Source organism: Alosa pseudoharengus, unplaced genomic scaffold (assembly GCF_046254945.1).
Source record: "Alosa pseudoharengus isolate Yale_2024_CS ecotype anadromous, Long Island Sound unplaced genomic scaffold, YU_APseudo_1.1 YU_APseudo_1.1_scf_4, whole genome shotgun sequence".
NCBI lineage: Eukaryota > Metazoa > Chordata > Actinopteri > Clupeiformes > Clupeidae > Alosa > Alosa pseudoharengus.
The window spans coordinates 14,655,761-14,682,622 of NW_027468774.1; the positions used below are offsets into that span (position 1 = coordinate 14,655,761).

General features: G+C 42.9%; 2 protein-coding genes across 6 annotated transcripts in view; one reads left to right on the forward strand and one right to left on the reverse strand.

Annotated features, from left to right (window-relative positions):
- Positions 1-394: 394 nt before the first annotated feature.
- mafk (v-maf avian musculoaponeurotic fibrosarcoma oncogene homolog K) lies at positions 395-15,010 on the reverse strand. Of its 2 annotated transcripts, none has more exons than XM_076264933.1 (3): positions 14,858-15,010; positions 5,736-5,815; positions 395-5,428 (listed from the first exon to the last, which is right to left on the reverse strand). In XM_076264933.1, the coding sequence occupies exons 2-3, from the start codon at positions 5,778-5,780 to the stop codon at positions 4,937-4,939; spliced, it is 537 nt and encodes a 178-aa protein (XP_076121048.1). In that variant the 5' UTR covers positions 5,781-5,815; positions 14,858-15,010; the 3' UTR covers positions 395-4,936. The 2 variants fall into 2 exon arrangements, with proteins under 2 accessions (XP_076121048.1, XP_076121047.1); XM_076264932.1 differs by lacking the exon at positions 14,858-15,010 and adding an exon at positions 5,966-8,158.
- A 3,229-nt stretch (positions 15,011-18,239) lies between these two features.
- ints1 (integrator complex subunit 1) overlaps positions 18,240-26,862 on the forward strand; it is a 30,208-nt gene continuing 21,585 nt past the window's right edge. For 2 of the 4 annotated variants that reach the window (XM_076264934.1, XM_076264937.1), the window contains exons 1-17: positions 18,240-18,287; positions 18,876-18,960; positions 19,044-19,331; positions 19,407-19,603; positions 19,694-19,831; positions 20,110-20,269; positions 20,356-20,461; positions 20,753-20,939; positions 21,971-22,116; positions 22,713-22,854; positions 23,439-23,615; positions 23,976-24,084; positions 24,315-24,435; positions 24,694-24,771; positions 24,982-25,139; positions 26,510-26,606; position 26,862. The exon at position 26,862 is cut by the window's right edge and continues 91 nt beyond it. In XM_076264934.1, coding sequence (XP_076121049.1) covers positions 18,906-18,960; positions 19,044-19,331; positions 19,407-19,603; positions 19,694-19,831; positions 20,110-20,269; positions 20,356-20,461; positions 20,753-20,939; positions 21,971-22,116; positions 22,713-22,854; positions 23,439-23,615; positions 23,976-24,084; positions 24,315-24,435; positions 24,694-24,771; positions 24,982-25,139; positions 26,510-26,606; position 26,862 — 2,160 coding nt within the window. In that variant the 5' untranslated portion in view covers positions 18,240-18,287; positions 18,876-18,905. Of the gene's footprint in view, positions 18,360-18,875; positions 18,961-19,043; positions 19,332-19,406; positions 19,604-19,693; positions 19,832-20,109; positions 20,270-20,355; positions 20,462-20,752; positions 20,940-21,970; positions 22,117-22,712; positions 22,855-23,438; positions 23,616-23,975; positions 24,085-24,314; positions 24,436-24,693; positions 24,772-24,981; positions 25,140-26,509; positions 26,607-26,861 lie in introns of all 4 variants that reach the window. The other 2 variants (XM_076264936.1, XM_076264935.1) reach the window with 2 other exon arrangements.

Consider the following 26,862-nt stretch of genomic DNA (forward strand, 5'->3'; position numbering starts at 1 on the left):
TCAGGGAAAAGAGTTTTATCCAGTGTGATCACAAGGAGGGATCTGAGAAACAATGTCTGGTCGATTTCTGTTTTCTGTAGATAAACCGTGCCAATATGTCTGCCTTATAGACAAGGTTAAATGTAATGGAAATATGAAATAAACTAATGATCTGAGTTACCATGTCATTAATTGTGAGATCAGCTCACCTCATTTAATATCAATTAGACTTACTCTAATAACACTGTTGGTTTTAACTACCTAAAGCAAATGCAGTTTTTAACTAACATAAAGTGGCCACTTAATATATTAATGTATTGCTACAATGAATTGAGCAAATCAATTGGCAATGGCATATGCGTGTGTGCGTTTTTTTTTTAAATAAGTGCCTTTAAGCAATTAACAATGCACATGCCAGGTTTAAATGAGAAAGAGAAAAAGCTTTATTTAAAAGTACAAAACAGACACAGCAGACTATTTACAGGAATAATTTACCTCCTTTCTATTCAGTCAGAATGGAGAAGAGATCGATTTCATTTGTACATGAGGGTAGTTCATCAACAAACTATGTAAATAAATGGATGTAAATAAAATAATTTAGAGGTTGAAAGTAAAACAAAATAAATCAGCAAAAATAAATATCAAAGTTCAAATAAAATACATACAGATTAATGAAGTAAATCACAAGAAGGTGTGTTGACCAAAGGTTTGCTGCCTCTTGAGCTGTCCGTATTTACAGTTATTTAATATAAATCTGATCAAAAACGATTATACCTTCTGATGGCTATCTAAAACTACACTAATTATTGTGGTTGTCCATTAAAAATAACGTTTTTAGAGCACAACCAGAATGTCCCATTTATACAGTACTAGAACGATCACAAACTCAATGCTTATAGGCACTACTTTTAATTACAAAACATCCTCCACATTTCAGTTCAATTGTAGTCTGTAATGTATACAAAGTAATAATTTGGAGCAGCATACTTTATATGTCATGGAGCTTCTCTATGATTTTATAGGCAAATGTATTCAGACACGGGTTAAAAATTCCTATGTGCGTTCATGGTACATAGCTTTAAAGACTGACAGAGCACATATATAATATATATTTTCAACAGATATAATATTCTCACATGTAAAATATAGAATAATTTAACCTATTCAGCCAGGATGGCCACATACAGCATACATTGAAGATAAAGAGAAAGACCCAAAAGTACCCCCATCCTTTTACTATCAACTTTGTCAGAAAGTTGGCATGAGAAGAGACAAAACAGTTTCAATGCAGTGAATCGAACACAATCAGTCTACACATGTTGTCCAGTGGAGCTGTGCGCGTTACAATGTTCCTCTGCCAAAAAATAAAATAAAATAAAATACAGATTCTGCATTCACAGCTGTTGCCCCATCTCATGATTCATATTGTTAATTAAGAAGCCACTTTCTGTGCTTCGGTCACTGGCTTAAGGCGAGGACGGGAGACTGGGGTAACATCCTGTTAGGTGAAAGCACTATAGGTGTTGGATCTGAGCTGAACATGGACGACTATGAAACATAATATTGTGTGTATATTCTGTAATTTGTCTGTTTTGGAAAGCTCGTTCACATTGTACAACACATCAAGGGGTGCACATGGAAGAGAAACATATGGCTTTGGTGGGTGCTGAAGTAAGGAAAAAAATAAAATAAAAATACAGTGGGTTTGCTTGAGCATGCTGACATCAAACCACTTGTTCACAGCATTTTTTAACACAACCAGCAGGTGTCAGTAAAGTTTCAGACGGTTTTGTATTGGAATATTTGTAACGTTTTAAAGTCCTGTGTTTTCACTGGTGGTGTGATGATCTATGAGCATGTGACCATGCTCATTTATGGCGTTCCCTGTTTAAAGGGAACACATGATTCATCAACTGTTGGTGATCACAGAAAGAATTACTCAAAATTCACAGGCAAGGTCATGATTTGGCATGCGTTTCTGACGATCACATGTTGACCGCCGTTTCATAACTTGGGAAAACACAAACAATGTGTGAACAAGTAATCATGACACCAGTTGAAGGTCAGACTCAGCAAACAGAGATTGAAACGTCAGCTACCAGTTAATGCGACCTCATCAATGCAATACAACAATCATTACTCTGGTGGTTCTCACAAAAAGCTTTGTGTGCTATGAGAATTGTAGTGAAGAGTAACACATAAGGATTCTCTTCTTCGCCTCTCAAATAATGCTTCTATCACAACAAAGCTTTGAGGAGCGCCCGTCTTCATAAATACTGAAAGCATAACAGCTCACATAGAGAATCCATTCACAACTAGATAAGCATCTACTCCAGAAGCCATGTGCCTCTATTCACTGTAAACACTGAAAGTTTCATTAGCGTGCACAAAGGGGAACTTATGTACGGCCATCATGATCATATTTAATCGCTAAAATGCAGTTAAACACTCTGCAGATAGACTTGCTGTGTTACACTGGGGACAGAAGTTAACTGCAGAGATAAGTCGGCTGAATTATTACACGATGGAGACGATTACAAGGACACACCACTCCCCAAAGTATTTGATGCCCTAGAAATATATATATACACAAATTATATAGAAATGTATAACAATAATATAAGGAGGCAACAGACATAGAAACTAAACACATAAAAAACAACAACAAACAAAACGAAATTACATTTGGGAATACAGACCACATACAAAACAAAGACACAAACAAACAAAACAAACATCACATGGGAATATAAAATGAGTATGGTAAGAGCATGGCAGTGAGTCCATCTGTCATGGACAGACAACAGAGGACCACTCAGCAGCAAAGGTCCCTCTGGTGCTCTCTACAGCAAAGAGAAAAACATAAACGTCTTGCCAGAGGGAACTGGAACAGTCATGGCCACTTGGGTAAGAGAGAAGCCTAACAACAACTTCGGACGGAAAGAGATAACGTTTGCACAATGCACAAGGACTTTGCAGTTGGACTAAAAGAAAGTAAAATAGAAGCGTGCACACAGGTCAAATGAAATGGAATGAAATGAGTAGATGATATTAAGGCCAATTGTGAGGATTTTTTGCAATTAAAAGACCAAGCAAGCCCCTTCTCTAGACATATATTAAATCTTTGTCTAGAATGAGACTTGACTTTGAAATAAACAGCCATTCAATTATCCAAGATTGGGCTGAATTCCTATCTAGGAGAAAGAAAAAAAAAAGGGAAAAAAACTCCTGGCCTCTTCGTTTACAGAGTGTGACTGGCCTACATTTGGATTTGATATCGCAATTTTTACTTTGAAGTTAAACTGGGTCAACCACCTTGAAGCCAAGGTCGACCACCCGGAAGCCAATCTCATCAACAACCAAAAAAATACAAAATGTGCATTTCATTTCCATGTCAGGATTGTCCTTACCCAAGAGTCTGTGTCATAGATATCAAGATAATTGCTTTAAATACACACATGGTATTGTATGAGGGTATCCAACACCGGCAGCAGCACTTGGCGATGACCTAGCAGTAGGAATGCTTTCTGATTGGACGGAATTCTCTGTGTGAAGTGGAAAGAGTTGCAGATGGGAGCATCTATTTTACTTCTCGCTGTGTTTTACCAACGAAGTTAAGAAGATTGAGGCAATAACTTAAAATCTGTAATATACAGGTCATGATTTGAAATTGCATTGCTTTATCAAGACAGCTCCCCTCATCGATTTATCCAATATGGATTACCTACCATGACATATGGCATTGATCAAGAGTTTGGAGAAAATAAATGGACATATAAAAAGGAAGTGCTTATCTTTTTAAGATAACTAGTCAATATAAAAAATGTGCCTGGCAATCGTCTCCACTGACTATACTTGAAATTAGGGAGAACGTTGTAAAAAAGTTGTATGCTGTTCTTTCCTGCTTTGCAAGTGAAGTGCTTCCATACTTTTGGTACTGCAATAAAACAGTAGTGATAAGTGCCATCCAAACATCTGTATTAGGTGCTTGATGTTCAAAGTCTGAAGGGGTACTGTTAGGATTGTATGATCAGCAATTACATGAGGAATCATACTCCTGTACAAAGAAGTACATATAGAGTCTTACTCTGAATGAATTGTGCTTCTTCCATATGACAGAATCTGTCCCTGGTCTTTTGAATCTTATTTACTGGCCTTATATTGTGTCCATCTTAAATAAATACCAACTTTGATAGAGTAAAGGATTGATGAAGACTTCACAAATGACTTAAGGTACTTTCACAAGATATTTGAATCCTGAAGACAAAAAAAGACTGTCTTAGGAAGTCCCAGGAAAACATTTATCTGTGTTGTAAAACACAGTGTCATTCCATCAGGCTCTCAGTCTGAGACTCAAAATGGTTGAAACTATATATTACATGAAACAATTATATATAGCTTGTCCACCTTCTGCTGCAGCTCCTCATTCTGCCGCTGTATATATATACATACATATATTATATATATTTTAGTTAACTCTCTGATGAGCATGCAAATAAAAACAAACAGGCATCAGAGCTGCCATGGTAGGTCATATAGGTCTCAAGTACTCACTCACACTTGGACAAGTGTTCAACTCTGCTAAGTCTCAGTTTGGGGGGGGGGTCGCCGATTAGGGACTAGTGTACCCTGCCGGTGCTGGGAACCTAAAGGGGCTGGGGGTTCATAGCACAGTGCACAGATCATGTAAAACAAGAGAGAGAGTGAGAGAGACAGAGAGAGAGAGAGAGAGAGAGAGAAATGTATGCAGCCTTAAAGTAAATCACACAGAGGCATGGCCACAGTACCTCCCACCCACCCTGCAGTCCTGTTACTGAGCGACCTCCTCAGCACGGGTGGGGGGGGTCAGGTCTGGGTCATTTTGGGTTCAGAACTGGTAGTCAGGAGACCAGATGAAGAGAGACCATCTGAGCGTGCATACGTCTTCCACCTATCCCACCCCACCCCTGTCCGGCCACTAGGACGGCGCAGAGAACGGAGTGGCGGGCGGCGGGCTGCCGTGGTTGTTGGTCGACTTGATGATGGTGATGACGCTGGTGGCGGCGGCGGCGCCCATGCCCATGCCCATGCCCCCTCCGGGCATCTTGCCGCCCCCGCCAGCGGCGGTCACCCCAGCGCGGGTGACGGTCCGGGCGAAGCACTGGAGCGCCTCGTACTTGGAGCGCAGCGCGTCCAGCTCCAGGCGCATGCTGGCGTTCTCGCGCGCCAGCTTGTCCACCTCCTGCTGCAGCTCCTGCTTCTGCCGCTCCAGCTCCTCCTTCTGCGTCACGCGCTTGATGCGGCAGCTGGCCGCGTAGCCGCGGTTCTTGAGCGTGCGCCGCCGCTGCTTCAGCCGCACCACGTCCTCCTTGGTCAGCCCGCGCAGGTGCTGGTTGAGCTCCCGCACAGACATGGCCACCAGTTCGTCGTCACTAAGCACCGGCGCATTCTCACCCGCCTCCTTCTTTACCTGAGAGCAAGGAAGAAACAGAGGGGCATGGGGAAGAAGGGGACAACAACCAGAATAAGAAAACAGACAAAAAGGCATTTTGTGCAGTATTACTCCTATTTGAGAGTATTACTTACTTCATAATAAGTGGTACTCACTGCCACTTTATTGAATGTGAAAATTAACAACATGATGCAATATCAAAATAAAGTTACCAAAAGAGATTATTGGATGTCTGGGACAGCATTCCAGTAAAAAAGAGATGAACATAGTCGTTACAAAAGAACTGGCATTATTGCATGGCAGAATTGCATGAACACTGGCTTACCTTTAAAGCTTTGCTGGCTTTAAAATTAGTCGTCATGCCCTGCATAAACACAACTGGCCACAGTCCTCCAAAAATGCTAACTGAAAGAGGAAGAGAGAAAGAGAAGCATGTCAGGTAAAAGACAGCTGAACAATAGTATTACACTACTAAAAAAGTAAAAACATTGTCGAACACATTTCTATGCATGCACATTTCATATCCAATGGCCTTCAGTGAACTTGACAGCTTACGTTTCAAGCCGACTGTTCACCAAGAACTCCAAATCATAAATCCTGCAACACTTCTACATACCAGCAGAGGTCAGTCAAAGCTCACAAAATGCCAACTAGACAAGGACTGCCCTTGTTTACTTGCTGAGGGAGCACTCTCACAAAGTAGTTCACTAGACCGTTGTGAGAAAGCAATAATAGAAACGGGTCAGCCTCGCCACGGGGCTTTGTCTGATCTCTCTGCTTAGCTATTCAGATCCGCCGGGTATTTTTTGCCATGGCGGGTTTTTTTTTTCGGAGAGGCCAATCTGTATACAGCGGGAAGACGGCGGTCGCGAGACCATTGCCTCGGCCAAAAAGAGAGAGCCTCTCGCTGTTAGTCTGTGAAAAGGCACGCTGTCCCCAGGCACCATTTCAGGAGTCGCTTGACAGCGTCAGTGCGCACCCCCGTGAACTCTGCACAAGGCTGCTGCCATGGTGACGCTCCGAAAATGGGTGTGGGAGTGGGAGTCACATGGCTGGGGCCCGAATGGTAAACAAGCTTCATTCATAATCCCAAGCTTGCCACACACATGGTGTGGAAACTACACAAATGGCATGATCTGAGGAGCACTGTGTGTGTGTGTGTGTGTGTGTGTTTAGAGAGGAGGGGGGAGAGAGAGAGGGAGAGAACAGCAGTGAGCAGATAAGAGTGTGGTCACATGAAAGAGAAATGCCAGTCGACCAAGTGGTCTTGGAAATATTCATGAAGGCCTTTGTTGACCTTAAATAGATGTGATAATGTTGTATCCAGCTCTGTGCTCAACCCACATGTGATTCTAAGGAACTAGTAAGCTGTGGGTGAACAAGAAACTTCAGCTACAAGTTTGTCACTGACACTGTTTATTTAAGTGGGTGTTTTCTGATTAAACAAAGTTACCCCAGCAGTGAACAACCCCAGCAGTAGGGCCTAAACCACACAAGTTAACTGAACAGCCCTAAGACGTTATCTTATAGGATGGGCCTAAGCCCAAACTGTAGCCTTTTAATGTCTTGTGACAGATATGTGGAAAATTCCAGAAGGTCAAGTATCACAGACGAATAGTTTCCCTTACACAGTCACTGTTGTATTTTAGCATTTAGACAATGCACTCTATCAGGTTTAGGACTGAGGCTGACGGGCTGGATCCTATTACACTGGGCTTTCCTGGCTCGCTCCATGCCCTTATTTAACTCTCCAGGTTATATTTAGCTCAGTGTGCTGACACAAAATTCTGCCAACGACACAATTTAAGTGGAAATGCGATAAGTGATACCTCATTAGGAAGCAAAACACTACTGCCTCAACCATAAGCCACACTTTCTCCGACCGGCACACCGGGATTGTTTCATGGTTAAGTCTGTACTACGCAACACAGGTCTCGGTTCTCTCTGTTCTATTTATGTGCAATGACTCCACAAGCTTAAAATAGATTGCGGTACAACCAGAGTAAGAACAAGGAAACTACACAGAGCAAGGGGGGGAAAAATTATAATCAGCCATTACTTCAGACTTCTTAACTAAATTCTGTTCAGCAGAAGTATTAGTGACGTGGTCCAAACAATTCATTCAGTGCGTGCTGCCAGCCCGGAGCCTTAACCTGAGTGCACTCAGTGTAAGAAGTTTGCAGTCACTCTTGTGGTTTGACTTTTGCTAACCACACCGGAGGTGCAGCAAGGGTTTGCAACGGTTTTGCCATGACTGGACTAATGAGTGTGGGGTGGGGATCCTCAAAAGGCAAAGCCCACAGGACGCTCAAATACCAAATACCAAACTAATACTAAGGACACATTCATGTTGGGTGACTCATGCTATGTTAACTGGTTCTCCTTCCTCAGAGTGGGATTCATTTAAATGCTTTACATCAGCAGAGCTGAACAAGGGAAAACCCATAGAGAACTGTACACATGACATTATAACCCCTGACAAAGCTGACATATTTAAACCAACAGTACAAGTACATTCGGCAGGTGGATGGAATATTATCATGTAACATGTTCCACTACGTGTTTTCAGGAATGTGTTCAGGGACCTTTTTTAAGTCCCAAAAGCATGTTCAGAGCCCAAACATGGGAAAGGGTTTGGTCCCTTGGGGGAACGCACTGCCTCTTTGTGACGCACGACGCAGGGCCAGCACGTACGGAAGGGAAAGCGACATTCCTCGAGAGCAACTTGGCCGGGACCGTGGCATTTCAGAGAGGTTGTGTCGGGGGGGGGGGCAAGACAACACCCCCCCCCAAATCCTCCTCATGCGCACACGGGGGCCTCCGGTCTCTTAGCTTGGCCGGACCTCCAGCTCTTCCACCAACAGTACCACGTATTTCCTTCAAAATTCCTTTCCCATGTGCTCTCTTTTTCCACCACATCAGCTATGCTGCTGTGAAACCTGCAGGACCCACCCCACACGCAAAAGTAAAAGAGGAAGGGCATTAATACACCACAGTCAAGGACTCCTGTTCATTATCTACCCCACCCCCCTCTTATCCACACCCTGACTGCCAACCAGAACAACCACCACTTGGAGGCTTGGAGGCCTGTACCACTTAGCCCATCAGCACAGCCTTTGGCTGTACGTCACCGCTCTTATGCTGCATGCTATCTCAGGGTATTTTACTTCCTTCAGTTGAGGGGACCAAAAAAAAAAAAAAGACAAAAGAGAAACATGTCAGAAAAAAGACAAAAGAGAAACATGTCAGGGAGTCCACCTCACTAGAAGCCATATGGAGAGGTATGCAGAGTGTGGATAACAGGACCACATTCCTCAATGCCACACACACACACACACAGAGAAAAGAGAAAGGGGCCCCACTTTTCATTTGGAGACCTGCATACATAATTCCTACAACATAATGTCCTCACTGTTGGCACCAGGGGTTGGGGTGGAAGCAGTAAACCCATTGCCATGACTCCTGTTCTCTGTGCCTGGAATTCACAAGCGCTGTTTGTCCAAACACAGCAAATATGAGTGGAAATCAAAGCAAGCATTAATATGAAGGACATGTCATAAAAAGAACACCAGACGCTATAAAACTTATGTGAACATTGACACATCTGATCAAGTATGTTCCTGCTTTCCCACAGGGGGAGAAAGAGAAAGAAGAAGAATCAAACGAACAAACCATATAGTTTGTGTCAATGGGATGTTAGTCATGATGCTGGAGCCCACAAGTGTGAAAGACAGACGCAAGAGAGGCCAGACTACTGTAATCATCGGAGCAGCAACCGACACACTTGCCTGATGTTTACCAGTACTTTCCACACACGCCTGCTCATCAGGTCATGTCTAGGCTCTATTTATAATGTGCATAGTGCTTTAACCTGGAAAATACCAGAAAAAAAATCAGAAAATTAAAATGACGTATTGCAGGGCTGTTCCCAATCTGACTGACACCTCTGACACCAAGGGATCCGCCTACCAAAATATCACGAGCACGCTTGCAAACTGATAGTGACACAGCCTGTTGCTTAAAGGGCTTGGCAAGGCACTTGTAGTGGATGAGTTAAGTTAATGGTCTTACACAAAGACGTTCACTCTGAGACTTCCTTGAACAGCTATTGTTTTACTTGAATCCATGGAAAACCATTTCCATAAGCAAGAGGCCTCTTTTTCACTTGCATTTAAAAACTTCACTAATAAGAAAGCTTGTTTTGTGTGGCACTCATTTGACCTTACTGCTGCGAAATCTTCTGAGACTTCTCTCAGACTATGGTATTGATGGCATGCTAGCAGCATTTTTCAGCTCCAATTTTGCTGTCTGAGAAAGACAGCCTCAGAGGTACCGCCCCGACGATGGAATTTGAGGCCAAAGATGCTGAGTGAAATGTGATTCCAACTTGTTTTCTCATTCGGGCAGCTGCTCAAATTCACAAAAGAAGGGAGAGAGGGAGGAGGGGTGGGGGGTTAACAGAGAAAAACCTGTGTTTCCTTCATGAGAAGGTATAGTGCACTGAAGCAAGACCTTCAGTTAAAGTAAACAAACACTTCAAAGGGCCATATGCTTATGTTTCTGTGATAAATGAAGTGTTGGCTTGTCCCAGCTGTTTGTTTTCCTCTCTCTCTCTCTCTCTTTCTTTTTTTCTTTCTTTCTTTCTTTTTGTCTCTCTCCCTCTCTCTTGGCCCCTGTCTGTCTGTTTTGATGTGCAGGTTCAGCAGAGTGCAGACTCATTGCTCCACTTCACACCGAGCTGCTGCAGCCCTGTCTCACAGACATGAAGAACTCGAACTTGAAATTCTCTGCTTCATAGAGAGGGTGCGGGAGACAGAGAGAGAAAGAGAGAGAGAGAGAGAGAGAGAGGGCGCGGGAGACAGAGAGAGAAAGAGAGAGAGAGAGAGAGGGCGCGGGCGACAGAGAGAGAAAGAGGCATCACCACCCGTTCCACAGCGCAGCACATTTGGTGGGATATTATGTAAAGGAAATGAAGAGCATAGCTGAGCCGTGAGTCATGGTGTTTACTGGTAAGGAGGACAAGCGGCAGGGAATCACACCCTCCCGTACTGACGTTTCCTGGAAAATCCCACTGTTTCACGGGGCGGAAGGAAAAGTACGGCAAACCTTGGAATGGCTGGCGTGAGCACCGGAACGTCTTTCTTTTTTTTTAAATGGAGGCGGAGATGTAGATAGCTTCGCAAAGCTACTTTCCAACTAGGGACGTAGGGATTCAAAGGAATGTAAAGTATGCAGAAAACAAAGACAAACCCATCCAGTGTGTACAATTGGGAATCTATCCCCCACTGGTTAATGAACCAAGGGTTTTAAGTAGAACATAAATAAGTGTTTGAAATTTTAGTTAAAACCCAATCTATCAAACTGTAACTACAATACATTTGGCTTAATTTATTATAGTAAGCCAAGCTTACTATAATAAACTCAAGTGAGCTTGCGTTTAATCCTATATCCAACTAATGCCTTGGGCAGTACAACCAAACCAAAGCGACACCAAATAAACTCATAAACTTATAACATGGAACAGCGGTGTTAACAAGTGGTAGCTGTGATTTTATTTCTACACCCCAATTGATGTGGTGATGTCACAGTGTGGGCACTGGTCTACACACTTCTCTTCGTCTGGGCTGACCAGTTAAAACTGGCATGGACTGCTGTTGTCGTACCCAGTGCATGTCTAAGCACAAAAATTACCCAAACAGACTCTTTCCCCCCAGACAGCTCGTCCACACCCCTGGCCACAATGTGGCGAGGTCATCGTTCTCAAATCCAGGAATTGGTGAAGTGCAGCAGGAAAGGGTTGGGCACTTCTCATAGTGTGGTATGGATGCCCATTGGGCTCTCACATAAACTGAGGTTCGCTAATGCTGACCACAGTAGCTCAACAGTCTCCATAATCCATTTGGGAACATTACAGTGCTGTACAGAGGAGTTTTCTGTCACGCACACGCTTGTTTTCTAATTCAAGACCTCTATAACACAATTATAGACCTCGCCCCCTGGTTATTAGCCTTCAACATAGCTTTATCACAACTTAGTTCCTTGTATGTTAGTATGTTGCTGATTGGATCATAAACGGCCACAGCAATGAAGAAAAGTGATTGATAATGACAGACTGACTGTATTATTGTGTTACATGCTCCAAATGTAAAGCACTTTGAGCTGCATTCTGTGTATGAAAGGTGCTATACAAATAAATCTTATTATTATTTTTATTATTATTATTATTATTTTTATTATTATTATTATTATTATTATTATAGTTCCTGGTATTCAAATGCAATATTGAAAATGTACATTCGAGTCCATATGTTTTCTTTGTGGTGTCTGACTGATTACAAAAATAAAGTCAAGACTCTATTTTATCTCATAAAAGGAGAATCAAATTCAATATCAAACGTTAATTTGAAAGTCTTTTTGTGGGCATCAACTGGAATGGAATTTTCCCTTGAGTTTCACTTTGAGTCATGAACTTGCAAGCCACCCCCAAATCATTCACTTTCAGAACGCATTCTCTAAAACCACAAGCAGCACTATGAGTGCAACTGCATCACTCTCCCAAATTTGCAGATCTAACCTCAATCTTTACAACGTTACCATCTTCTAGGTATCGTGTTCTTGTGGTTACAGCCCTCACTCTCATTCTTGGTGCAGCACAGCAACGCCACGAGCGCAAGAGCAACTTGCTCCATCTCAGAAAACCTGAGTCTGTTTGCAAGCGAGAGTCCAACAACTACAAGCTGTTGTGGCAGTCTTGGGTAAGGCTAGACTGATGGATCCACCCCAGCCAGCCGCCAGCAGTATGTGTCCCACGTGTGAGTCTCATGACAAAGCAGTGTAGGCGCTCCACTGCCCCCCCCCCCCATGTTTCTAATTGGAGCTATGGAGCGAGTGCACAAGACGCAAGGTGTAGGAGGTCACCACCACCAGCACAGAGACCTCATACACGATAATGAGTCAGCCTTGCTGTTGTGCCCTTCAGATGCAGTTTCACAAGCCCATGTACAGTAAGCTTACTTGCAAAGAGGGAAAAAAATAAGTGGTTTAAAGGCCTCCTCCAGGATTTTCCACAAAAATCAAACAGAAGGCAAAGGTCAAGTACATACAAAAAGACCTCGCCTGACCCACAGACTAGAACAGTCAGCACAAAAACAGGAAAATCACTTGCAGAGCAGAGAGAGAGAGAGAGAGAAGCCAGGGACGAATGTCAGCCCCAGCAACAGGCTTTTTCCAGGTTTGCCATCTCAGATTCGCTGCCATGCCAGCACAGCAAGCGGCTAAGGTTTCACGGGTCTTAAGCTCGTGGAGGGAGACAGATTTCCTAATATGCCTTGTGCAGACTTTGAGAAGGATACTCTACATGGTCGTCGACCAGTCCAGTCCATCCTTTGGCCATTTAGTTCAAAAGCACAGCCACATTATCTCAATGTCATAATGGTGTCTAATTATGAGTCGACAGGGTCCCTGGAGGCACATAATCAGAAAAGGTTTCCCCTCATTTGTACCCATACAAGGCAAAAAGGAATTTCCATTAACTATGTTATTCCTGCACAAAAGGGAGTGAATGTGCAGTAATTTTGCCCCAACCTGATATTAAATGGCTATTATGGCTATGAGTTGCAAGAATATGTAATATGCAACATTGCATTTAAATAATCAGTTAAATTACAAGAACAGCTAATCAAACCCTGACAACTATACAAACACTATTTTCCATCGTTGTTTTTAAGTGCCAGACTGTCAACACTCTTTGAGCAGCAGCCTGTGTATGAAAAAGTGCTCTATAAATAAAGTCTTATTATTATTATTCTTTACATGGGTCATCACAATCATGGGTAAACACAACTTCTTTCAATGCAGTAACTAACATGTCCCATGGTTGGCGAAGACTTTTAATTGGTAATTCTGGGACGATGTGTGAATGCCTCTCTTTGGACCATAGCGGCCAGAGTTTAATATCCAATAGTACAGACAGTTTTTCGGTCATGGACGTTGAATGTTTAAACATTCTATTCCACAGAGTTGTTGAAAGTACATCTGTTTACTAATGATATTGTATAGTTCCTTTCTCTAATGTTGTGGAGAAATTAAGACCACCTAATTTCAATTTGTCTGCAAAGATCCAGATAATGCCAAAGGCTCCAAAAGCATTGTTGCAACTGTACAAGCCCACTGACAGCCCCTTTATCATCCACAGTGGAAATGAATCACATTACCCAGTTATGACTCACCTTTCCTATGAGGGCGTTGCACAGCAATAGGACAAAACTTAGCCAAACCAAACTGGACATAACTATGCAGTGTCTAAATAACGAACACATATTGCTTGACTGGTAAAATAATTGATTTAATATCACACAGGCTGCAGCCAGAGCCTTCCATACGTTTCATTACTCTACAACGGTCATGGCGGGATGGGGAAGGTTGGGTGCATTGGTGCATTTAAGAAACAGTGCATTCAATATGAGGAAGAAAAAGTGGGTTTGTCTAGGCTACCCTTCAAGTGGCTACGCCGTAGGCTGTTGTTTCTAACTACCAAATCGACAAAAATGTTCATACAATCTCGCACTTCACTGCTGGCGATCTGCCCCTCTTACAAACGCATTAAGTCGGCTATTTTGTCATTCCCAGTGCAAAAATATCGACATTCCGCGCCTTTTCAGAATGTTTAGGCTGACTGAGTGGTTGACATAACGTCACTTGTTAGCTAAACTATCTTGAGACACATAGCCTACGACAGGCCATACCTTAATGTGAAAAGGTGTGTAAGTAAACATCTTTTCTTTTTTTGCTGAGCAGTCAATCTGCGTTTTCTTCCTGGTGGTCTACTCACACATCGTGCCCTTTGTCCCAGTATTCTAAAATGCAGACCACGTGTTGTTTCCTTATGTCGTAATATTTAAGACTGGTCAGTAGGCTATATGGCGGAGTAAACAGCGAAGTTGGTCAAGTAAAATAAAATGTAAAATTGTAGGCTATAATAGGGCATTTCAGTCATTCTTTATCTGACAGCTCCTCTCAGCTTTAATGAAACGCGAGAGTGGACTAGTAGTCTAGCCTAATTATAAACTCAAAACACACATTTTAAGTCTAGTTAAAGCTTACCGCCTTGTAGACAACTTATTTCACCTCCTGTCATAGATTTTTCAACGATAACATTTTGCAGAGAAACTTGATTGTGTCATCAGCTAGCCAGTGCTCAACAACACGTGTCCAGTTTCCTCTTATTCGTTGTTTATTAAAACAAATTTGCCGTTAAACAATTTTAGTAGTTTGCCTGACTTTAAAAGACACTGTTCGAAGGTCTTAGTAATTGGGAAAATATATGGAGGGCTTAGTTAACATTCGCTATCTATTTCACCATCTACATGCGTAGATCCGTCATCATGAGAACATCAGCAATTTCGATAGGAATTTCAAAACATCTCCGAAAATGCTCGTACACCTTACCTTGTGAACGCGGAATTTCTGTCGGGAATGCGCAATTGTTCAGAAGTATCCTATAGTAACAGGTTGGTGTCTTGTGGCAGTCGGGGAAAGTGTGCCTCAATCGAACCGAAATGTATCCCAGTACTAAATTAACTACAAAACAACAACAATGTATCAACATTCCACTCTCTGCTTCCGCAAGCACTCACGTCACCAATTCCTCGTGACCGCCCCCTCCATTCATGAAAATAACTTTCTGCTGACGTCAGCCAGGCGGGAAACTAGAGGAGGCCAGAAATAGACGCAACTGAATACTTTTGAAGAGTTAGCTAAATTAATCTGTCGTTTTGAGAAATGTACTATGTGATCTGCGTTCATTTCGACAAGTGTTGTTCGCCGGCAAAATGATATGTTTTTTGTGGTAGCCTAAAAGGATCCTTGATTAGGCAAGCCCATCTTCAGAGTTCTAACTAGGCTAATTGTGTAGGCCTAGGCTATATTTGAGCTAGTTTGTTGAATAAACTGTATTAGTACACTACAATTAAATGAAGAAAAAATCTAAGTAGTTTAATTAGGTTTGTTAAGGTCAGATATGTTTGTCAAAATATGCTGTATCACACAAATAGGCTACATAGATTTCAAAAGTGCGCCCTCTGTCTGTTGTAATTGTAGGCCTACAGGCTCCTTGCTACAAAGACTATATTTTCTAAAATTCATGACCCCAGTCTGGTCTGATTGGTTTGGCAGTGAAAAGTGAAAAGTTTATTTTTCCTTAAAAATAAAGTAACAACTCCTGCTATTTCCTCCCAGCGGAACTGACTAACATCTGTAGAGTTATATGGACATCTAGGTGGGCTTGCACACAACTTTCTTTCAGTGGAAACCAATGCAATGACTCACCACAGGGATATCTAAGAGGCCATACAGATCTAATTATTGGAAGCTGTGACCACTCAGTTGCACCACACTGACAGTTGAAAGCAAGTGAGTTTTTACAAGCTGATGAGTAATGATTCAAGGTTGCGTTTCTGTGATTTGTGTTAAAAATTAAACTAGGAATATAGCCTACTCCATGAGGTCTATTGTAAAAAGAAACTAGAGACGTTATCACTGGCACCTTGGGAATTCAACTTGCCACAGTTAATCAAATCAAAAAGATGAATGCATGTTTCAGTAAGGGGAAAAAAGTCTTTATTTATTATCAGTCATAAAAGAGGGATAATTTCTTCTAAATATAACTGTGTCTTTGTACTATGTCTGAATATTAATTCATTAACTTAGCAAAGTCTGATTATCTAACTACACTTGTTCATGCAAAGGGAACACATCTATCTTTAAACCATGATGATTCACAAATGGGCTGTTTCACAGTATACAATATATCATCTAGCCAAAACTTTGAGAACCATCCATGTCTTTATAGAGCTGTAAGTAGAAAGGACTCCATTTTTATTTACAATATAACGAGGCTACTTTAGTAAAATACAAGTGTAACAACATAAACTGGACAACGATGTTGAACCTCAGAAAACACACAACATCAGTACCCTGCTTCATTTTCCCTGATTCCTCGATCCTATAAGATTAACCTGAAAGAAACCTCCTTTTCTGTCCCTGCTGTATCCCTCAGCTGGGCTGAGAGAAAAAGGTGTGACACAATTGTTATTACCGTCATTATGGAGTCACAGCTCCCTATATGTGGTTTTGTGGAAAAAAACTTATGGCAAAATGTTTTTGCAGTTTCATAGACTTTGCTTGTGAGACAGGATTTATATTTGGAGCATTGACTAAGCATTCCACTGACCTCACCAAAATATGTTTAATATGAAAAACAGTTTATATAACAAGTTGGCAGGTTGCCATGGCATGCGTACAGATGGTGAAGTAGTAATTTCTGTATACCCATGTCCAAATATTGGCAAATAGTAGAAAAAGTGTGGTCTGCACACTGCAACTGCTCCAAAATATAAACATTATTAATTTAAAAGCAACGTTTCGATCCCCTTGGATCTTGTCAGGCATGTGGGTAACAAGAAGAGTGTGGCCTATATTGGCAAATCACAATAGTCTTTGGCTGTGATGCAATATTCCTGAAAACCCTTTTAAATATTTTTTTATCCCTGCTGAAAGCTGTAAAGTCATGCAGCTGTGTAAGCTCAGTATGGCATGTCCTAGTGCAGTGTTTTTCAACCACTGTGCCGGGGCACACTAGTGTGCCGTGAGAGATCATCAGGTGTGCGGCAGAAAATTACCAAAATGTCACTCACTGGTTCAGAAAAGCAACTGTTGCATCAAAGAATGTATAACCACATGCTCCCATTGATTGTATGATTGCATTTGTGGTATGCAGGCATTGTACAACGGGGGCCCTATATCCAGTATTCACAGAATCATCACATATCCAGTTCATAACAACAATTAAATTAGATAGTCACCTACAAATGAAACAGAGGGCGCTTGTTTTATTGAGCAGGTCTTGCATAGAAGCCATAATAAGGCCATATCTGTCTATTATTTGAAATTTTAGGCTATGGTATGTTTATTTTTTCTTCACACAGGATGTTAGTGTGCCGTGGGACATTTTAAGTGTCAAAAGTGTGTCGTGGCACAAAAAAGGTTGAAAAACACTGTCCTAGTGCAATGAATGTAACACCCCCCCCCCCCCCCCCCTTTCATGTCTGTTATGGAACCTCTGAGATCTTCTGGAACTGACTTCATCAAAGAAATAAAAATCAATGTGCTGTCAATTCACACTGAGGCACTTCTCACTTCTCATGGCATAGCAACTGTAAGGCCACATTGCTCTTGGGTTTGGATTCAAGCACACATGATGTTTTCAGAGTCCTACAGTGTGTGCTTTGTGGTGTTCTTCTCTGGGTAAGAGTTCTGTTTTCTTTTGTCTGGCAGGAGCAGTAATGTCTGTTTCCATGTCTGACATCATTTTGTAATGTGAGGATTCTTGGAATTGGTCTGTGCTTTTGAACGAAACAGTGCCACCCAGAGTCTTGCAGTCAGTCAGCCTGAGGCATGACTAGCCTATCTTATCTGAACATGCTTAAAAAAACATTCTAACTGTCTGAAAACATACATGTAAAAACTAAAATATGTTAAAGCAAACATAATAACAAACAAAATAGGATGAAAACAAATCTGAGCAATATGGCTATGGCATAACCAAGGCAATAAGTAATCTAGAATATGTGATATTTCCAGCCATACATATGGATATATCAAACTTTTAAGGAACAAACCAATGTTCAAAGTACAAACTTGGTTTGTTAGAAAATTGTAAATGAAGAGAGAAACTGCACAATTTCAACAGAACTGCACTGTGCTGTGAAATCAAATAACTCTTCTCAATGTAGTCAATCAAGGGGCGGGACTTCCTCTCTGGGTAGCATACATCATTTCCGGTCCGGTGAGAAAACATGGAAGCACAGTGAGAAACATTGTAATCTTGCATTTTGTTTGATGCATTTACACAATTCACGCCGCGAGCTTTGTATCTGTACTTCTTACACAGGTAGTTAACAAGAAAATATATGAAGGTCGAAACCAGTTATGTTTTTTCGCCGGGTTGAGATGCTCCTCATATGTTTTGAGTGAACGTTAGCGTTGTCTTTAGCTAGCTATCCTAGCAATTTTAAGCTACTTGAGTTGAATGAAAGTTGTCACAGTCAACTGTCCTCACAGACGAGAACAAATAAGCTATACAATATTTTTGGTTAGATGCTGTGTATGTTTTACAATCACTCGTTATTTGATTACTTTGCTTGTTGGGAAAACAACATTGACGTTATCTCGGCTGGCTCTTACAGCTGAAGTAGGCTAGGCTACCTTCCAGGCTAGCTGGCAGCTCAGTGGAAGTAGACTCTCAAGTAGTTCAGAGTAGTACATTTAAGCCTCAGAGAGTTGGTCACCAATGTATAGTAAAACAGTAATTGATATATTTCAGTTAATAAAGTCATCGTCTGATTCTGAATATGTGACTTTTCTTGTCTGTATTGTAACTATTGTCTGCTATTTATGTTGTCAACAGACAAACCTCAGTGGATGCTGAAGTGTCATAATGAATCGTCCCAAACCTACTGCACTCCGGCGCCCTAGCGCTGCAAAACCTTCAGGTAGGCCTATGTCAGTGACATGTTACTATGTTTAAAAACATTTACTTTTAATATGTTAAATATTAATTTCCTGATTATTTTAGGCCATCCTCCTCCTGGGGACTTCATTGCCCTCGGTTCAAAAAGTCAAGTCACTGAGCCCAAAGCACCTGCCCTTCTGAAGCCAACAGCAGCAGGCTTGCCGTCTGACCGCAAGAGAGAAACTTCCTCTGCTATTCCATCCTCCTCTGGTCTGTCCAGCTTGGCTAAGCGCCCAAAGCTCTCCTCTACACCACCCATAAGTGCACTTGGACGCCTGGCTGATGTTGCAGCAGTTGACAAGAGAGCTATTTCACCATCAATCAAGGAGCCATCTGTTGTGCCCATTGAAGGTAAATTATTATATTGGATATTGTATAGAAGTGTTGTTGAGATGTTGGTGGTTCTGATGTCTTTTGATTCTCCAGTCCCACCTGCTGTGCTGCTGGATGAGATTGAGGCTGCTGAGGCAGAGGGAAATGATGACCGCATTGAGGGCGTGCTCTGTGGTGCCGTCAAGCAGCTCAAGATGAACCGGGCCAAACCGGACATCACACTCTATCTCAGTCTGATGTTCCTGGCCAAAATCAAGCCAAATGTCTTTGCCACTGAGGGTGTGATTGAGGTGAGCACTTAATGATTTATCATGCCTTGCTGCAGTGTTTCTGACTCTTCTGAACAGGGAGTTGAAGGGTTTTGTATTTGTGATGGACAGGCGTTGTGTAGCCTTCTGAGACGAGATGCCTCCATCAATTTCAAAGCCAAAGGGAACAGTTTGGTGTCTGTGCTGGCCTGCAACCTACTGATGGCAGCTTACGAAGAGGATGAAAACTGGCCAGAGATCTTTGTCAAAGTAAGAAACTCTTTCATTTGCTGCAGAGAAATAGTCTGATGTGTTTTCTACACGGTTAAGTATTTATTTTAATCAAAGGATGATTTTGTCTATCTGTCTGTCTGGATTTTTTTTTTTTTTAGTTTTGAGAGATGATCAAAAGTGGTTAACAATAAATGTTCCATTTTGAAATGAAGTGCGTTATGTTTTAGGACATGTGCACAAATGTTTTTGGTTGTGTTTGAGTAGGTGTACATTGGTTGTGTTTGAGTAGGTGTACATTGGTTGTGTTTGAGTAGGTGTACATTGAAGATTCATTGGGAGAGCGCATATGGGTGGACAGTTCCCATTGCAAGACGTTTGTGGACAACATCCAGACTGCCTTCAGCACCAAGATGCCCCCCAAGAGCATGCTGCTACAGGCAGACACAGGCCGATCTGGAGGTGACCTCAGCGCAGGTATGACTTACAGGTCACACAAAGGTTGTGTATAACACAGGTGCTGCGCGGTGACTGAACGTCTTGGTTGGTGTTGGTGTTTTCAGGTAATAGTCCACACCCCTCCACCCCAGACGAAGATGACAGCCAGGCGGAGCTGCTGATCGCCGAGGACAAACTCAGCCCAGAGGACGACGAACAGGTGATGCCCAGGTACGTCACCAAAATATTCTAATCTTGTGTTCAGGATGCAGCAGTTTTCCCTACTGGTTTAAAGAACGTTATTTTTGCTTTATTTTTTTGCATATTGTGTTGAGATAAGCAGTGCTATTCCACTCTGGTTAACTATCTAAAAGCATAGCCATGCCAAAGGTTATGCGCCGATGTGTATCTCATTAACCTGTGCAGGCTGTTGCGTCACTGTCATGTGTGATGTGTTATGTGTGACACAGTCACTGTAATTTGTTTTGCCTTCTGTGTTACTCATTCACTGTTCTGTTGCAGGTATGAGGAGCTGGCTGAGAGCGTGGAGGAGTATGTGCTGGACGTACTGCGAGACCAGCTGAACCGCCGGCAGCCGATGGACAACGTGTCCAGGAACCTGCTGAGGCTGCTGACCGCCACCTGTGGATACAAGGAGGTGCGTTTGATGGCTATCCAGAGGCTGGAGATGTGGCTGCAGAACCCTAAGGTGAGTGAGGGGTGTCTACGAAAGGGGGGGAGGGGGTGTTTAATGAAAATCAACAATGGCTCTTTTAGATCTCTTATAGGTTCTATTTAGAATTCTTTTTCTACTGCAGTTTCAAATTTAGCGTTTAGTTCCAAATGGGTATAACGTGAGTGCAATTAAACATTTATTTTAAAAAATCAACTACTAAATATTATTTTTCAATCTAACACAATAATATATTGTTTAAGCTGCATTATGACTCTGGTGCCCCCACCATCTCTACATCCGTGTGTGGGTGTCCACTCATAACTTGGAGGACTGGTCTGGTGTATTTTTTCACACCATAAAGCAGAGAGTCACGACATGTCACGCGCAGATGTGCTCGGAGGAGTATGCCATTTCCTTCAGTCCTCTAAATGTGATCCTCAGAATACACATGTTGGAATTTGGTTTCACTTTAGGTGAAATGGCGGGACAGGTTGATGGTCCAGCCGAGGGTTTATGTAAGGGATAATGTATTGTCTGCCGGTAATTATCAGAAAATAAGTCCCGACAGGGAGAACAGAACCCCGACGCGCAGCGGAATTGAATTGAATTGAATTTAATTACTTGCCAAAACGAGAAAAGAAACCTAACACAATGGGTCTTTAAAAATGATTTTGCTACCGTTTCGTGTCTTCCGCTGACAAAATAAATAGTACGCCACACAGATAGAACGTGACAGTTTAAGGTGTTGCTTGGCAACGTCTTACTAGCTTACTTTCCCTTTCAATGAAATTCCATTGCAATAAAAGAACGGACGTCTTGCGGAGGGATAAGGGTTGATACTAGATCAGATCTGCCGCACCAACCATATGAAAGACGTTAATCAATCGGTTGCCATTGACAGCGGTGATTATATACTTTGCCGGTGATTATATAGATTTAACATAGGCCCGAACGTTGGGAAGGCCCATTCATGTGAATGGAACTTTCTGCAGCACTCTGAAGAGCCGTGTAATAAGGTTGTATATTGCGTTGTTGACTGGACATTCCTCTCTTCGTTCTTTCAGTTGACGCGCCCAGCTCAGGACCTGCTTATGTCTCTGTGCATGAACTGCAAGACACACAGCGCTGACGACATGGAGGTGGTCTCCAACCTCATCAAAATCCGCCTGAAGCCCAAAGTGCTCCTCAACCACTACATGCTGTGTGTCAGGTCAGTATGGATACTCTCAGGGTCATATTCCACAGACATATCTTTATGTTTGTAAATCTAATCCCCTTATCCAAAGTGATATACAATAGTGACTTATCATTAAAATATAGCAGTTTAAAGGAGTCATGTAGCCTACATTAAAAACAGTAGTAGACTAAATCATTTTGACAAAATATTTGACAAAAATAACAATAGGACATTGTCATAATAACAATAACCATACAAACCTGGCTATAAGGAGACTTCATTTTTTGATACAAGGTGAACAGTCTGAATGCTTTTTGATAAGCCCAAAACTGGATCGTAGAGCATTAGGTAAACCATTCTACTAACAAGTGTATATATTATGCCTCTACAACCATGATGTTTGTTGAAAGGCATGCCAATACTACAGTTTCTGGCTCTAGAAAACATGTGAATGAATGGAAATCCCTTAACACAACAGGACAGAATGTGTCTACCATTAGAAACACCTGCAGCAAGCATATTTTTTGCCAGCTATCCCTTTGAACCCATTGACTCCAGACTACCAATGGATTGAAAGGAGTTCATGCCCTGTTCACTCGGCCTTAGTGTAATCATGTTTGTCTTCACAGGGAGCTCCTGAACGCCCACAGGGATAATTTGGGGACCATGGTAAAGCTTGTAATCTTCAACGAACTGTCCAATGCCCGCAACCCCAACAACATGCAGGTGCTCCACACCGTGCTTCAGCACAGCCCAGAGCAGGCGCCAAAGGTGAGGATCTCCTCTGGGGAATTAGGTCACATGTAGGGGTTAATTCCGCCGCAGGGCCAGACAGATGGAGGTGCTGAGCGTGTGGTTTCGTGGCATTTGCTCCTTGCCAGGGTTTGGCAGGGATTCCTTGGTAGTGGTTAGGTAACTGTGCTCAGTGTAGCAAGACTGTTTGGGTGGGAAGGCTTAATGAGATAACTGAGGTTGTCTGTCTGCTCATTGCCTGGTTGTCTCCTCCAATGTCTTAATCCCTTTTTCCCATTTAATCTTGTTGGCTCAGCGGGTCAAGTGGTTGTAAGCAGAAAACAGTCCTGAAAGCCCACACTATACAGTTTGACATGGCATAGTAAAGTTGTCATAACTGCTCTTCTTGAAATGTGGAAATGGTGCTGATGTTACAGAGATTAGCCTGAAAGAGAAACTGTTTTTCCCCCATCATACTTGCATATGTCTCGATTATGGAAACATGTCTATCATCAGTAAATCATCTTTTTTTTCTAAACCTGATCATCAAGGTCAGATGATTCAGTGGCATTCTCACCCTTGTTTGTGTTGTCCATATGCTCTCTCCTCCGGCGTGGGCCTAGTTTCTGGCCATGGTGTTTCAGGACCTGCTGACCAACAAGGACGACTACCTGCGCGCCTCGCGGGCTCTGTTGCGGGAGATCATCAAGCAGACCAAACACGAGATCAACTTCCAGTCCTTCTGCCTGGGGCTCATGCAGGAGAGGAAGGAGCCCACCTACGTGGACATGGAGTTCAAAGTGAGCTTGAGTCCACTCTGTTTCTCATAGAGTTAACTCTCCCCTTCTCATTTCGTTTTTGTATACTGTGTTTGATATGTTACCATGTGATAATTCACTTCAGTTTGAAATGCAGTTATCTAATGTCAGTTTGCTGAAGGCTGTGGATCTTTGTCTTTTTTGTAACCATCTTTATAGACCCTTTCAACAATAAAAACAAAAACGATGCTTGAACATTCTATTTGGTTCCCAATCGCCTTCCTCTGCATTAAGATAACATAGGAATGTTAAAACGGAAGCCTTGTGGGGCCAGCTATGATGCTGATAATGGAACTCTCTTGAAAGGGTCTATATTATATTTTCTTTTCTTTCCTTCCTCAGGAGCGTTTTGTCATCCAGGTGACCGATCTGCTGACCGTTTCCATGATGTTGGGCATTACAGCACAAGTCAAGGAGGCTGGTGTCGCCTGGGACAAAGGAGAAAAGAAGAGTATGTGAGCCTCTCCTTCTGATCACCTCTCACCTCCATCCTACCTGTCCGTCCACCATAGTGTTTGTTTGTTTACATTTCCACTCTTTGGATGTGTGTAATCATAGCAATGTGTTTTTGGAGCGTTAGCGTGCATCAGCTGTGTCCACATAAAAGAGGCTCTGTATAGTATGTCATGTGCATAGGCATTTTAAGGGCTCTTGTGTTTTTCCTGCTGGTGTTTGATGCAGATCTGGAAGCGCTGAGGTCTTTCCAGAACCAGATTGCAGCCATCCAGAGAGATGCCGTGTGGTGGATCCACTCTGTCATTCCCACCATCAGCAAACTGGGAGCCAAAGACTATGTCCACTGGTATGGATATCACATGCTTTTACAGTTCCATTAAAATATGTATTAAACTATATACCGTGTCTTCATTTTCTAGTCGTGTGCATTATAAGATTGTCAAAAATAAATTAGTGCCTGAAAAAAAACGTGGAATGCATTTGTTACAGAGTGTCAATTGTGGGAATTCTCCTGGGATTTGAATCGGTCATTTGTTATTTCGTCTCTATTTCTGTCTCTTTCTCTCATTTTCTCTCTTTCTCTTTATCTCCCCCTCTCCCTCAGCCTTCACAAAGTCCTTTTCACAGAGCAGCCTGAGACCTATTACAAGTGGGACAATTGGCCTCCTGAGAGCGATAGAAAGTAAGCTTTGTTTCAACACTCTCTCAACTCTACACACAGGGTATACAGACAACACAAGCCATTTGTATCTCTCTGTCTGTCTGTCTCTCTCTCTCTGTGTGTGTGTGTATGTGTGTGTGTGTGTGTGTGTGTGTGTGTGTGTGTGTGAGAGAGAGGAGTAATAGCTTATTTGCGATGCGTTGGCTAATGTGTCTTGTGACGTGTCGGCAGCTTCTTCCTGCGCCTGTGCTCTGAGGTGCCCCTGCTGGAGGACACCCTGATGCGCATCCTGGTGATCGGACTGTCACGTGACATGCCCCTGGGCCCGGCCGACGCCATGGAGCTCGCCGACCACCTGGTGAAGCGCGCCGCCGGCGTGCAGTCAGACGGTAAGCCACCCGTCACACACCCCACCCCACTGTAGCTCCTCATCATCTCACACTGTTAGTCTAAGCCATTTGTGGGCTGCTGGAGAAAAGGAGTGTTGCTCACACTCCGTTGCTCACAGCGATCCCCATGGGAACAGCGACAGACGGCACGGTGGCTGGAACATCTGTGCCGCCTGCTGTGGAACCTGTGGGGAATTCCGTGTGAGCTGTGAATGGGAGTACACACCGTCGTCTTTTATCAATAAAACCTGTGAATTCAAAGGTCTGTTTGCTGGCCAACGCTGCTACAAGCTACGAAGGCAGACGTGTGTGAACTTTTTGACCCTTTTTTAGAAACGTATTGCCTTTGCATTTCCTGAAATGAACATTAAAAATGTAAATAAAATGAGATGAAAAGAAGTGAAATGTGCTCCATAATGTATAGCACATAGGCCTTTTCATTTTATGCTCTCCACTTGGGGGACACAAAACTCTTGAGTGTGGACGTCTAACCTCCTCTTATGAGCAGTGTAAATCTGACTGGGACAGCCAGTGCCGAGTTCTGCAGCTGTATAACATCACTCACTCTGGCCCCGTGTGCCAGGGTTTCCTGACTCAACTCCCTGACCTCACTCTGTCTGTTTGTCTCTCTCTCTCTCTCTCTCTCTGTCTCTCTCTCTCTTTCTTTCTTTCTTTCTTTCTTTCTTTCTTTCTTTCTTTCTCTCTCTGTCTTTCTTTCTCTCTCTCACACGCTCTCTCTCTCTCTCTTTCTCACACACACTCTCTCTCTCACACACGCTCGCTCTCTCTCTCACACACGCTCGCTCTCTCTCTCTCTCTCACACACGCTCGCTCTCTCTCTCACACACGCTCGCTCTCTCTCTCTCACACACGCTCGCTCTCTCTCTCACACACGCTCGCTCTCTCTCTCTCTCTCACACACGCTCGCTCTCTCTCTCTCTCTCACACACGCTCTCTCTCTCTCTCTTTCTCACACACACTCTCTCTCTCACACACGCTCGCTCTCTCTCTCACACACGCTCGCTCTCTCTCTCACACACGCTCGCTCTCTCTCTCTCTCTCACACACGCTCGCTCTCTCTCTCACACACGCTCGCTCTCTCTCTCACACACGCTCGCTCTCTCTCTCTCTCTCACACACGCTCGCTCTCTCTCTCACACACGCTCGCTCTCTCTCTCTCACACACGCTCGCTCTCTCTCTCACACACGCTCTCTCTCTCTCTCTCTCTCACACACGCTCTCTCTCTCTTTCTCACACACACGCTCTCTCTCTCTCTCACACACACTCTCTCTCTCTTTCTCACACACACGCTCTCTCTCTCTCTCACACTCTCTCTCTCTCTCTGTCTGTCTGTCTGTCTGTTTGACAGACCTGGATGTGTTGAAAGTGGAGAGGATCCAGCTGATCGATGCCGTCCTGAACTTGTGTACTTACCATCACCCGGAGAACATTCAGCTGCCCACTGGGTACGGCCACTGTCACGTTTTTCTGCTGAGTCACTGTTCTGCCCCACGGTCATCAGTCATCTGCTTAAGCTGACGCAGTCTGCGGAGCAGCCCTACAGTGTCCCAGTTGTTTGACTGTTATGGGAATTATTGAGGATGTATAAATATTGTAAAAGACACCGTTCATCGCAAGCTTTTCCACAGTGATAACACAGCTGTTAATGTTTTGGTCATGAATGCATTGTGAAACCTTGTGACTAATGTTTTCGTTCAAAGC

Excerpts from the sequence above, each read along its gene's own strand:
- mafk (XM_076264933.1), bottom strand. The coding sequence starts at position 5,780 with ATGCAGGGCATGACGACTAATTTTAAAGCCAGCAAAGCTTTAAAG. Across the intron at positions 5,429-5,735 it reads AAGCCAGCAAAGCTTTAAAG|GTAAAGAAGGAGGCGGGTGA; the intron begins GTAAGCCAGTGT and ends CCTTGCTCTCAG.